We start from the raw sequence: 14,323 nt of genomic DNA on the forward strand, positions 1-14,323 counted from the left end.
AAAAACAAAACCTTAAATCTCATTAAATTAAATAATTAAATTTGTATTTTTTAATTGCTTTCATTGTTTTTTTGGAAGAACATAAGAACATGTTCTTCCCTAACATAACTAACACAATCAAACTCAACAAATTCCAACACAATCAACACCAAATTCTACAACAAATCAAACCCATAAACTCAAAAAAAAACAAAAAAACTAATCTCCAACAAACCCAAACCTAGAAATTTTCTTGGGAAACAAACACAAAAAAAAAAAAAAAACCCAAAAAATTCAACAAAGACCCATGCCCGAATCTCCATAGCTTTTTCAGTTTAAATCTGGGTTTCATTTGGATCCGTGATTGACCGAAGCTCCATCAGTGTTGGCGTTTTGTTTGGGTCATCTTGCTTCAATGGAATCACCTCCACCGTTGCCCCACCAGCCACAACCTCAAACCACAGTAGCCACAACCCAACAACCTTCCTCTTCCACCACTTCTCAATCTGCAACCACAAACCACAGCCAAACAAAAAAAAACCCACGAACCACAACCCACAGCCAAAAAAAACCCATGAACCAAATCAACCACGACCCACGGCCAAATCAGCCACGATCCATGGCAAAAAAAAAACCCACAAACCATGAACCAGTCAGACCCACGAACCGATTGGAACCATCGAAGCACAGTCACCCACGACCCGCGGCTAAACCGACAGGGACACCATCGAGCATGTCCTCACCCATGAATCTGACCACCATAAAGTTCAGACCCATATCATAGCCAACAAAAACCCACGAAATCTGACCCACGACCCGCTGGAGAACAACCACAAAATCAGACACACGAATCGCCGGAGCACAGCCACGAAACCACCAAGAACAATTGCAAGTCACGGGAGTGAGAGAAGGGAAATAGAAGGGTAGAGAGAGAAAGAAGAGTCGGAGTGCATGAGAGCTAGAGAGAGAGAGTGAGGGTTGAAGAGAAGAGAGGTTATGTGTGGAGAAGAGAAATTATAAGCCTTGGGTTTGATTTACTGGATGTTTATGAGTTTGATTTCTTGGATTTATTGGGTTTGATTTAGGAAAGAACATGAAACATATGAAGTTCATGTCCTGGGGAAGAAGAAGAACAATGTTCTTCTGAAAAAGTTTTTTCTTTTTTTGTTTTTGATTTTGAATTTTTCAGTTTAATATTTTAAAATTATTTTTATTTTTTTATTAATTAAAATGTTGACTTGTCATTAAAATGCTGACATGGATGCTGACGTGGTATTTATTAATGTTATTTTATTAGCCACATCAGATCTAACATGCCACCTGGCACTTCTGTTTACCACCTCAGTATTTTCTATCACTGGGTTGATGATAGAGACTATTTTAAAAACGATTTTTAAAAATTAGGAACTGACTTAAGAACTAAATCAATTTATAAACTAAATTATAATAAGGTCCAAAATATAGGAACCTAAACTACATTTTTACCTTTTGCCAAATAGCGGTAATTCGCTGGCTATTAAAATCCACTATTAATACTTTCATTTGGGACCCACATTTCCACGCAGCACCTTTTGTTTCCTAAACAAGGGGCAAGACTCCTCTTACCCTCCCCCCCGCCAAAAAACACAGCATTTGGGAAAGAATGGGCGTTAGGTTCAAACCCAGAGGCCATATATCTTCTTCACTCTCAATTGACAACTTCCTTAAATCCCACAAAAACCTCTCTAAAACCCCTCCAAAACTCTGGCTCGATACCCAACACGACCCTACAGAGATAGACTATCAAGGTCTCCCCATCTTGAAGCTTAGCCATCCCATCTTGCAAGCCTTGGAATCATGCTCTAGCGTTAGGCATTTCAACCAAGTCCACACTCAGCTAATTATCTCTGCTCTCTTCCAACACTCACTCGTCGCGAGCCGAGTTGTGAAAAAGCTCTGCTCTTCTTCTCTCACTGTTTCGCAGGCTGTTTACGTATTCGATTGCCTTGATGAGCCTGATGCTTTTGTGTGTAACACTATTATAAGAAGCTATGTGAATTTTAACGACCCGTTTAGTGCTTTACGGTTTTACTATGGAAGAATGGTTGGGAAGTGGGTTTTGCCTAATCATTATACTTTTCCGATTTTGATCAAGGTGTGCGCGGAGATTGGGTCCTTGAGAGAAGGGGAAAAGGCTCATGCTCGTGTGGTGCAATTTGGGTTTGAGTCAGATTTGTTTGTGCGGAACTCATTGATTCACATGTACTCGGTTTGTGGGAGGATTTGGGATGCGTGGATGGTGTTTGATGCGGGGCCTGACTGGGACTTGGTGAGTTGGAATGCGATGATTGATGGGTATGTGAAGAATGGGGAAGTTGGTGTTGCGCGTGAGCTTTTTGATGAGATGTATGAGAGAGATGTTTTTAGTTGGAATTCTATGATTTCGGGGTATGTTGGGATTGGGGATATGGAGGCAGCAAAAGGGTTGTTTGAGAGAATGAAAATTAGAGATGTTGTCTCTTGGAATTGTATGATTGATGGGTATGCTAGGATTGGGAATGTTTCGGTGGCTCGTGATTATTTTAATCAGATGCCTTTGCGAAATGTGGTTTCTTGGAATATGATGTTGGCACTTTATGTGCGAAGTAAGAATTACAGTGAATGCTTGAGCTTGTTTGATAGTATGATAGAAGATGGAGAGGCTAAGCCAAATGAGGCTACTCTTGTGAGTGTCCTTACTGCATGTGCGAACTTGGGGAGTCTTGAGAGAGGCAAATGGGTTCATTCTTGTCTAAAAAATAGTGGGATCAAACGTGATGTGTTACTTTCAACAGCTCTTTTGACAATGTATGCAAAATGTGGGGATATGGATTTGGCTAGAGATGTTTTTGATGAGATGCCCATCAGAAGTGTTGTGTCATGGAATTCTATGATCATGGGATATGGTATTCATGGGAATGCAGAAAAGGCCATAGAAGTATTTATGGAGATGGTGAAGAGAGGACCAATGCCAAATGATGCTACTTTTGTCTGTGTCTTATCTGCATGTACCCATGCAGGAATGGTTTTGGAGGGTTGGTGGTGCTTTGATTTAATGTGTCGAGTTTACAAGATTGAACCAAAGGTAGAACACTATGGTTGCATGGTTGATCTCCTTGCCCGGGCTGGTTTGATGAAAGATTCAGAGGAGCTTATAAGTAAGATGCCAATGGAGTCCGGAGCTGCCTTATGGGGAGCTCTACTTTCTGCTTGTAGGACCCACTCAAATTCAGAGCTAGGAGAGATTGTAGCCAAGCGACTAATTGAGTTGGAACCAAGGGATATTGGGCCCTATGTGCTGTTATCAAATATATACGCTGCAGAAGGAAAATGGAATGATGTAGAGCATGTGAGAAAGCTGATGAAGGAAAAGGGGTTACAAAAAGCAGCTGGGTCTAGCTTGGTTCAATTTGGGGAGTTTAATTCCGAATCTTTTGTGGGAAATGGTTTAGTCCATAGGAAAAGCATGGTGTACTCAATGTTGAGTGAGATGGGTGCTCAGATGAAACTGTCTTGTGGAGATTCTAATAATATGGCATCAAAATTGGGAGCTTAACAAAGATTAAAAGACATTAAGAAGAATTTATGATGGTTAATTATTGAAGTGGATGTGTACATTATGATTAAACTGCTGCAAATGGATCTACGTAGCATGTCAAAGAATGATGACTCTAAAAAGAGGAGATGCTGGGAAAGAACAAACGTACCATAGGCCCTTCTATTAAGCAATTATGGGATTCATACAGGGCATTGCGGCTGAATGATTATTATCTACAGTTGGATACTGTTGGTAATAAGCACATGGCATTGTACAGTTAAAGAGGTTTAGTCCACATTCAGATTCAACTTTACTTCTGTATCCAGCATAATCCTGCTAAGTAATCAATGGCAGTGTTGTATTGCTTCGATATGTTGTATTAAGCATTAATCTTGTAGAATAAGTTTTGTTGAAATTCTCTGATCTACACAGATGACGTTACTATGTATGGATTTATCATTTTTTGTTTTTATAATTTTTTTGTGATTTTTAGCTTTTGCATTAACAAGATTAAATATTGTAATGCTTACAAAAATAACATACCTTTCAGTTCTTGTAAACTTGGCCCTTCTAAGTTCTTCCCCTCAGTTTATTTTTATGTTTTGTTTTCGGCTAAGCAATTGATTTGAAGAAAGAGTGGAGTATATGAGGCCTATTAGGCGTAAAACTCAAGCCCACCTGAAAACCCCCAGGGTAGATACATTTTTTTTTTGGGTAAGTAATCTATCTGAGGAAGGCCAGGAGTAGATGAAGCCCAATAAGCATAAGTCATAAGCTCGGTTTCCCTTCTTCTGTATTAACCTTTAGATTTTGCTCTTGAATAGCATCAGCAAATTGACATTACTGGTATATTCTTTATGAGAATACATTCAGTCAGGCTGTGGCGCAAAACAATGGTTTTACGCCAGCCAATAGATTTATGCCACGTCATCTTTATCACCTAAATCCCTCTCCAGTCTAGAAACACACGGCGAAATACAGAAAACCCACACAGCCCTGCTTCCTCCCTCTTCCATCTTTGCTTGCCCAAACCTCCACTACACCACACACCACACACCGAAGCTCACTGCCACAGAGGTCGCCGGAGCTGTGCGTGGAGCTCGGAAACATACCGGAGCCGCCGTGAGCCACAATCCAAAGGGTTGTTTTTCAGGATTTCGAATTATTGATGGGTTTTTCTGGGTTTATGGGTTTTTTTGGAGCCTCATGACCGAATGATTTATGGTCTTTTTTTTTTTTTTTTTTTTTTTTTTTTTTTTTTTCTGTATTTTGGTTTCAAACTCATCTGGAAAGCAAGTTGCTTCATCTGTATTCGAATTTGAGTTCCCAAGTAATATATCAATCTGGGTTTGTTGGTTTGAATTTAGGATTAGGGATTAGATTTTTTTTTTTTTTTAATTTTTTATAAAAGATAGTATTTTTTTTTATCTGTTCCTGAAGGCAATAGTGTGGGGTTTTTATTTTTGTTTATTTTTTGAATCTGGGTTTTCTATTCTGAGCCTTTTTCAATTTTTTGGGTGAAAGTTTTGGTTGAACTGTTATTGGTCTCTCTTTGTTGAATACTACCCATAATATAGTTTTCTTTTTCTTGGTTTCTTTCCATGTTATTTTGTATAAGTTTTTGTGTGGGCAATTTGTTACAGATGTAGCTTTGTGTGGTTTTTCAATTTGTTCATGTTTGAATGCTGAAAAACTAGAAATTAATGAACTAGAAACTCAAGTTTTGAGTCTGATAAGCCATGGTATTTATTAAATTGAAGCAAGGGTCCATGACCGTTTGTGCAGCATGAATTTTCCGGCTCCGGTATGTTTTCGAGCTCCACGCACAGCTCTGGTGACCTCTGTGGCGGTGAGCTTCGGTGTGTGGTGTGGTGGAGGTTTGGGCAAGCAAAGATGGAAGAGGGAGGAAGCAGGACTGGGTTTTTTGTATTTCGCTCCGTGTTTGGAGACTGGAGAGGGATTTAAGTGATAAAAATGACGTGGCAGAAACCTATTGGCTGGCGTAAAACCAGTGTTTTACGCCACAGCCTGACCGAATGTATTCTCATTCTTTATATTATTACTATTAAACTTATTATTTTTCTCTTTCTTTTGTGAGGAGAGAGTAGACAGGTCGAAGGGACAGAGGGATGGGGGTAGGTGCCGATCGATCCACAAGCCTATTGGCTTACTAGTGAAGACTTTGAACTTCCAAAAGGAAACTATGTAAACTAGAAATAATGTCTCTACTCACAATGATTGTACACTATTTTTTTCAAGGTTCCGTAAGTCATTGTGCTTGCACTATACGTCAATGGAATTGGAATAAAAATAATTGCTGCTTGACATGCTGCTTGGAATAACAATAATTACACGCAGGGGAGGTTGGTAAATGCATCAATTTTTAACTGATTGATGATTAATCTAGGTCAAGAAAATAACAGGCTGATTTTTGTTTTGCTTTCAAGTCTTCTTAATACTGTCAAGTACCTGTAAGTACCATGATGTGAGTATTTAGTTTTTTACTAGAGCGGATAGGAAGGTTTGGCCCTCAGAGACTATGGAAGGAGTAGAATGACTGTGAATCTTAATTTATTCATTTAACAATATCTTTAAACACTATTTGCCCATCAAAGCATTCATCACAAAGTTCAGACATGGCTGAATAAACGTATCACATTCTTGTAAAGATTCAGAACTGTATCTTTCATTGTCTTTGATCATGCATAATTATGCAGGAGCCAGGAGCATGAAAGTATGTGGGCAAAATCACCATATACCACTGTTTGGCAAAATATTTAGCAATATACCATTGTTTGTGAAATATTTAGCAATTTATCACATTTTTTAAACTCGAGTTTGTCATAAAACTTGAGTTCCAGAAACTCAAGTTCTTTGAAAAAATAGCCCTCAAATTAGTTGTACTATTTTTTATGGAACTCGAGTTCTTGGAACTTGAGTTACATCAACTGTTTTCCATGAAACTCAAGTTTGTGAAACTTGAGTTACACGGCAAACTCGAGTTTCACAATCTCGAGTTTAAAAAAGTAGTAAATCCCTAATTATTTCATAAACAGTGGTAGATCCATACATATTTTTCCAAACAAGGGTATTTGGCCATTTTGGTCGAAAGTATGTCCAAAAATGGAAAATAAAAACTAGATTTTGAGAAGTATACAAGAAAAATAGAGTGGCCCTTCTTGGTTAAGTAAACAACTGGGAATTTTATTAGTCAATGATACAATGATTACATTCAGGAATGAGAAGTTTTCCTAACTCTCTTATTAAAGACTATTTCCATCTCTGAAGAAATAAAAAGCAAAGAGTAAAAAAAACAGTAACAAATCAAATGAACTACATAGGAGAATATGGTGGGTAATCATTGCTGTGGAATAAATATGACAATAGAATAATAAAATCTAGCTTGTCTATGAGTTCACTTGTACTCCTGTGTCATATGTATCTCCAGCTTTCCAGTCTTGAGGTATGTTATTAATAGGAACAACCCATGACTGATCATCTTCATCAGCGCCACTGAATAACATTCTTAGAGACAAAGGTCCGCTTGGGGGTGAGGTTGTGGTCCACACTGCTCCATAACTACGATCCAATAGCTTGCACCCAAAATTTTGAGTCTGCACATTTTGAAAAGTTTTTCATCAATAAAACAATTAACAATTATTATTATGTAGACACTAGTAGGAGATAGCTAAAAAGACAGGCTATATATATATGGGCCATAGGTCAGGACATTATTATATGCAACCCCTTTTATGTAGTAATCTAGACTAGTTACTCAATTTCTCTCTTTTGTTCTTACAACAGATTATTTTTGAGAACAATTACTAAAATTTTTACTATATAGACCTTACAAACTAATGTCAACTTTTAAACATAAACAAATTCAAATTTTATTTATTTATTATGTTGTTGATGCGGCACCAATCACATTCATTGTCATGTCCTTTATAGTAAAAATGGTGATAGTTTTAGTGTTTTCGCCATTTCTATACCAACCTTATAACCCCACATTTTAATGCCATCTTCACCGAGTTAAACCGATTATTGTATGGAAAGCAAGTGTTTGAAGAGAAAACAAAGTTGGCTCAATTCAAGACTGGATGGATGAAAGTTAACAGTAAGGAAGTGTATTACTACCTCACAAAGCTGCACAGCAGTGATATCTTTCCTGCCTTGTTGATACCATATGACAAAAGCCAAGTAATTAGGGTAGTTACTGTTCTCATCTATCTTGATTGTTATGTTTTTGTTCGGGTAGCTGCATGAGACACTGTTGAAGAGAGAGAGAGAGATCTCCCTGAATTAGTCTACAGAGTTATTTGGTATGCTTTAAGTAATCCATCAAATCAGAAGAAAAAATAAAAGAATTTGCAATTAAATTAGGACTACTGGTAAATGAGTAATGAAAATAACTTTATGCAATAATGTCTTTCATTTATAAGTTCCTCTATCTTGTTAATCAAGTATCAAAATTTAATTAATTTTAAAAGTGAAAGAGATATTATCTTAGGCTTAAATCTCTTTTCCCTTCTGCTTTAAATTTTTTTTTAGAGATAATTTTTTCTTAAAGTTGATTATATAGGTAGCCTAATACTAAAATATTATCTTACCGTCTGTAATCAATATCAACCACACCAAGGGAAAACAGAGAAGCAGCTGCATCAGTAGTTTGTGCCATTCGGCCAAAGGCTCGTCTGCTCAAAATGAAGTCAGTGCGGTCACCTGAGCCTGAATCCGTTATAACTACGGTTACTCCTTTGTCTGAGCAGTAGGCCATGTTTGTGCATTTCACCTAGTGAAATGATTTTTTTTTTGTTAAGGAACATCAGAAATAAACTGAACCATTATTCATAGGTAAGCTAGCATATGCTATAGGACTAAATATCATATCAAAAGAAGCACAGCTTTAAAATCTGAGGTAGATAGATGCTGCATCAACTCACCTGGTAGCAAGCGCCACAGCCAACACCATTTCTATAGAGGTCAGATGCAGCTGATACATCCCCGCCATTAATTGTTGCTCCAAAGGAACCAAACCCACATGCTCCTCCTGTTGTTCAATAAAAATGAAAAATAAGAATGCTTGTCTAGTATGTACAACAATATCAAAGCATGCCTTTTCTTTTTATTTATTTAATTCTCTTACTATCTGTTCCTTGTTCATCAGAATTTGGGTAATAAGCTGCCCGAGAATGAATGAAAGGGTCGCTACTTGTTTGAGCTCCTGCTAGCGTTAGCATGAGAAGCAAAGTTGCAACAAGGGAGAGAGGAGACCATAGAGACACAGCCATTATGGAATAAAAGGGATAGAAGGATGAAAGCACAAAAGACAAGGTGCTAGTGCATGAAGCCAAAGAGGCTTGTGGTATTTATAATGAACCAAAATCCACCTCCTTCAGCATTACCTTACCAACCTTGACATTCTTTTAAAAAGCATTTTGATATAGTGGGATTCGGTTAGTATTGTTTCTCAGCTACCTTATTAGACTTGGTAATTTACTTTTTTTTTTTTAAAAGAATAATATAGAAAAACTCTGCCTTCTGACCTTCCAAATTTTGTTTGTACTTTTCCTCCTTGACAAAATCTTTTTAATTGAGTTAACAAAAGTCCTTCTTAAACCGTGTTTGAGTTTGAAACAATCCTTTTCTACTTAATTCAGATTTATCAAAATTAATATTCTATTAGCAGTCAATGCTGATTACAACTTCTTCTTTTTTTCTTCTTTTCACTCTATAAATTCTGCAGTTGTCATGGACTAATCGTTTTCATATCAAAAGCATATTGTGGATAAGTATGCACAATGTGGAAAATATTGGAATCTCTGAACTCAGCCAACTTCTAACATGCTAGTTATTTGACCACAACATACGATTGACCTTGACATATATACCAAAACAATAAGTCTAACACAACAAATTTCACAACTATTGAGCTAACATGTTGTGATTGATGTACGATGTCAATGACTCAATGGTGGTCCTAGTGAAAGTAATGTTGCACTAATCACAATTTGTCATCTCAAAAAGTTGTGAAAAAAGTGTAAAGTTTGTTGTGGTTGTAGCATTATTGATACCAAAATAAGTTGAAACCAAAGTTGAGTATTTTGAACGAGAAAATAAACAGTGGGTTTGCTTGAAATGAAAGTAAGAGGGACAGTTAGGTGCCTTTGCACTAGAGAACCAATGTTAGGCATCAATTGATGTTCCCACCTATGTTAAAGATCACATTAGGACCCTGATCCCTATGTAGAAGGTGCCAGGATACAACCATCTCATTATGAGTTAAAATTGGCATGTTCCTCGAATTAATTTTTTATTCAACACATCTTTAAAATTGCTAAAGAAAACTAGAAAGCAGATCTTTCTCAGAGTTTCTTCTAAAACACGCTCCTAATGGTTCATTCATTGTCAATTAAATCTCTATTCATCTCTTGGATTCACACATTGCAGAAGTAGTCTAGCTGAGCTGACTGGAATTTTGTTGACAGGCTCAAGAGCACCACGTTTTCAGTATGCCGACATAGACTGACTTGAAATCCATCCGTTCAACCGCATCAGCCATGACATGGAATCCATTTTGAAATTTTGGACCCCCATCATAATTTCCTCCTATTTTTATTAGTGAAAAATAAAAACCTTGCATTATATTCATATCAATCTAAAGCTCTAAGGGATTGTCAGAATATCTTTTCAGGGACATTGCTACTTGTTAGTGCTTGAGGTGACCTCTAACTAAGACTTGCACTGTGTAGATATGCATGAAATTGTGATGCAATCAATGCTTAAGATTCTTAAGTAAATTTTCTATCTTCATATATCAATAATTGTAAAATTCGAATTATATAACATAGGTTGGAGATACTCAATTGTTTTACTTTGAAAAGGAAACACGAAAAGAGGATTATCAAGTAGCTTACAGTTTTATCAACCTAATGACTTCTGTTAAACGTGAGGATAATTCTAGGCCAGGGGAGCTGCAAGGGACCAGGAATTAGTTGTTGAGAGCATATAGAACTAATACAAGATTATTCAAAGGTGTGTTGGTACAAGTGACTGGTTTTATATATGTTACTCTTATGATTGCGTTTCCAAAGTGGGATGTGTCGTCATGCAAGAGAAAGGGCATCCAGCCTCATGATGTTATTTAATAGCATCATTTCAGGGTGTCGGCACGTTTAGATACCTTTTTTATTTATTTATGGGAAGACTGCATAAATTAATATTGCTCTTGAAAGGTTACAGATACATCATATAGAAGAGCTTGTTCAATGAAACAAGGGTTCTCCTTTATCCAAGCAGAAAAATCAATAATGCCTAAAACATGCTTTGCCAGAAGATGGGCTGGCCTATTGCCATGCCTACGGACATGAGACAGTATGGATACTTGTTAATAGTACCCAAAATATATAACAAGGTATTCATACATTTCAGGGTTCAATTCTTTTCAGTTTTCAACACTATCTTTGAACTTCCAAGGCATATTTGATATTACATTTGCATCAGCATAAACAAGATATATTCTTCTTTTTATTTGGGTGACTCTCAATGTATTGGGGGTGGGGGCGCTTTGCTTCTGGAGAGAACTTGGCAGCCCCACGGGCCACGTCGTACTCTAGGTAGGCCTAGTCATTTGGGCTGTTAGGACTAAAGGCAGTTTTTTGGCTAAATATTGCTAAAAATGAAGTTTATTTGTGATATGGACACTGTTGAAATTTATTTGAAAAAATGAGGAGATAATCAAATTTCAATAATACTATTGCCGAAATTCTAAGAAAAAGTAGGAGAGAAGAGAAAGAAATGATGCGATGGGAGAGAGAGAGAAAAAGTAATTTCGGTATTAATGTTGCCAAAATACCAAAAAAAAAAAAAAACTAACAAGTATTTCGGTAATTGTATTACCGAAAGACTTTCCTCATGGCCCTATCTGCCCGTTAGTTTCATTTTCTAACTGTAAGTTTCTTTTTGAAAAAAAGAGTGTTAGTTTCAATTTCTAACTGTTAGTTTCTTTTTGAGAAAAGGGTAAAAATTAAAAAATCGGTAGTACCATAATAACATTAGGAAACTAAATATATTTATTCTAAAACTAGTAGATATTTTAAGTTTAAAAAAAAAGCACACATTTTTTTTTATTCTATACTTTCTAAAAATTAATTGTGGGGGGTCTGAGGACCGAGGAGGATCGAACCAAGGAATAATTTGCTTAGTCCAAACCCGAAGAGATAAATGTGCTTCGAGAATTTCACCCACCCGAGGATGGAAACAAAATCAAGGCAATTGGTGTCTTATGGTGTTCCAGGGTATGGAAAAGGGGTGGCGATGGAGGCAAGGAAGTTTTCTGGAAGGAATACTTCCCTCCTCTGCATTGAATGCCCTGCACTAATCTTATCAGCTGCATTAATGAGGAAATGATCCTTAAACAGTAATTTCACAGCTAGCATCCCCTTCCACCACCTTTAGCAGAGTTTTGATGGAATAAGTATCCTTAGAAATGCCTGGAGGCATACAGGTGGAGGGCTAGAATGTAAGGAAGGGAGATATAAAAGGAAGGGAATCTCCCAAAAATAGAGGATGGGCATTTTCTCTAAGAAATAGAAAAACAAGAACGATAGGAGGAAGTTTTCTGGAAGGAACACTTCTCTCCCCGCATTGAATTCCCTGCACTAACCTTATCAGCTACATTAATGAGGAAATGACCCCTAAACAGTAACTTCATAGCTAACAGCCCCTTCCACCACCTTCAGCAGAGTTTTGATAGGACAAATATCCTTAGGAATGCCTAGAGGCATATAGGTGGAGGGTTAGAATTCAAGAAAGGGGGATATAAAAGAAAGGGAATCTCCCAAAAATAGAGGATGGACATTTTCTCTAAGAAATAGAAAAACAAGAAAGTGAACAACGCATTATCTATTGTAGAACTTGAGCAAAATATATATAAGAAACTGATCCTCGAACCTACCCGAGGAAAGCATTTTTTCTCATTCACTACTTGTGTTACACCTTTTTGTTACTCTGGGCTCTTTGGCCTTAGACTTGAACTTAGCTTAGAATTGCAATTGAAGTATTTTCCCTCTCTAAAAAAAATTCTATTGTTTGAACTTAGTTTGAAGGACAAGGTACCACTGTTCTTAGTGGGATTGGGCCTTTACTTTCTAAGTACTTACATTAATAGTTATGACAATTAGGATGGTGGATTCAAACATTGAACATCTTCTTTAGAGATATCAAAAGTGTCAATTAACATAACTCAATAAAATTAATTATTTTTAATTTTTATTATAATTATAATTAGGGCTAATTACACTCCCTTCCCTTAAGATTTGGAGAAATGACAACTCCACCCAAAACTTAAAAGGAAAAAACACGCATCTCCCTTGAGGTTTTGAAGAAACTAACACTCCACTCTAAACTTGAAGGAAAAAACACTTCCCTTTTAACATCCCATTAACCAAACTTTGTTAAATTAATATTAAAAATGTTGTGTGCTAACTTGCCCTTTGCTTAAGGATAGGTTTTTTAAGATTATCTTATTTCATAATTAAAATTCTTTGTTTTAATATTTTAATTAAAGTGTATTTTAAAATATTAAGTATGAATTTTGCTTATTATTTCTTTTTTCTTTTTTTTTTCAACGAGTTACGAAGAGATTTTCCATTGCAAGTGTTTTGATGCTTGATAAATTTTGCATTTTTATTCTAAATTTATTAATTTTTTTTTTTTACTAACAATGGTTAAAGTTTTGTAAATAAATTATTATAAAAATTTAGAATATTTCATTCCTAATATAAACAAAAAGGAAAGGAGTGTTAGTTTCTTCAAACCTCAAGGGAGTGGTGTGTTTTTTCCCTATAGGTTTTGGGTGGAGTGTCATTTCTCCCAATCTCAAGGGAATGGAGTGTAATTATCCCTAATTATAATTACAATAATTTTTTTTTTAATTTTATCTAGTTATGTTAATCGACACTTTTGATATCTATAAAGAAGATGTTCAATGTTCGAGTCCACCATCCTAATTGTCATCATTATTAATTTTTAGAAAGTATAGAAAAAAATTGTATACTTTCTTAAAAACTTAAAATATCTACTAATTTTAGAATAGATATATTTAGTTTCCTAATATCATTATCAAGTCATATGACAGTTTACAGGTTGGTTAACAGTAGAAAGAAATTGAAACTAACGGGCAATAGGCAAATTTAAGTGGGCCAAGGAAAGTATTTCGGTAATATACAATTACCGAAACACTTGTCAATTTTTTTTTTGGGTGGTATTTCAGCAATACCAATATTGAAATTACTTTTTCTCTCTCCCATCGCATCATTTTTCTCTCCTCTCTCTTACTTTTTCTCAGAATTTCGTATTACTGAAATTTACTTTCTCCTTATTTTTCCAAAATAAGTTTGAACAATTCTCATATCACAAATAAACTTCCTTTTATACAAATATTCAGCCAAAGAATCCACAATTCTAATATGCTTTTTTGAACTCTGTTATTACAAAGTAAATATAAGGGTCTATTAGATTTGGTATCCGATTCCAAAGCCAAAGACGACAAACAAGGTTGAAGAATATTAGCCCTTCACAGGAGGGGCTAACTAAGAGAGTATTGATTTATAAATAACTGACGTTGTCAAAATTTTCTAATGGATAATATAAAATATAATCAATACGAAGTTGTTTAGCTAAAAATATCTTAGTACCAATCTAGTAGTATTACTTTTACACTGCTCTATTCCACATAGTGAAAAACTTCATTTTGCTTTGTTATGGTTTGGCTTGAAGAGATTCCTC

At 36.0% G+C, this 14,323-nt stretch overlaps 2 protein-coding genes across 2 annotated transcripts; one reads left to right on the forward strand and one right to left on the reverse strand.

Annotated features, from left to right (window-relative positions):
• The first annotated feature begins 1,580 nt into the window (after nucleotides 1–1,580).
• LOC115970824 (pentatricopeptide repeat-containing protein At4g18840-like) lies at nucleotides 1,581–3,950 on the forward strand. Its single transcript, XM_031090443.1, has one exon. The coding sequence runs from the start codon at nucleotides 1,622–1,624 to the stop codon at nucleotides 3,551–3,553; it is 1,932 nt and encodes a 643-aa protein (XP_030946303.1). The 5' UTR covers nucleotides 1,581–1,621; the 3' UTR covers nucleotides 3,554–3,950.
• A 2,768-nt stretch (nucleotides 3,951–6,718) lies between these two features.
• Nucleotides 6,719–8,913, reverse strand: LOC115972007 (expansin-like B1). Its single transcript, XM_031092143.1, has 5 exons — nucleotides 8,682–8,913; nucleotides 8,479–8,585; nucleotides 8,146–8,327; nucleotides 7,673–7,805; nucleotides 6,719–7,149 (listed from the first exon to the last, which is right to left on the reverse strand). The coding sequence occupies exons 1-5, from the start codon at nucleotides 8,824–8,826 to the stop codon at nucleotides 6,943–6,945; spliced, it is 774 nt and encodes a 257-aa protein (XP_030948003.1). The 5' UTR covers nucleotides 8,827–8,913; the 3' UTR covers nucleotides 6,719–6,942.
• Between the last annotated feature and the right edge of the window lie 5,410 nt (nucleotides 8,914–14,323).

Source organism: Quercus lobata, chromosome 12 (assembly GCF_001633185.2).
Source record: "Quercus lobata isolate SW786 chromosome 12, ValleyOak3.0 Primary Assembly, whole genome shotgun sequence".
Taxonomy (NCBI): Eukaryota; Viridiplantae; Streptophyta; class Magnoliopsida; order Fagales; family Fagaceae; genus Quercus; species Quercus lobata.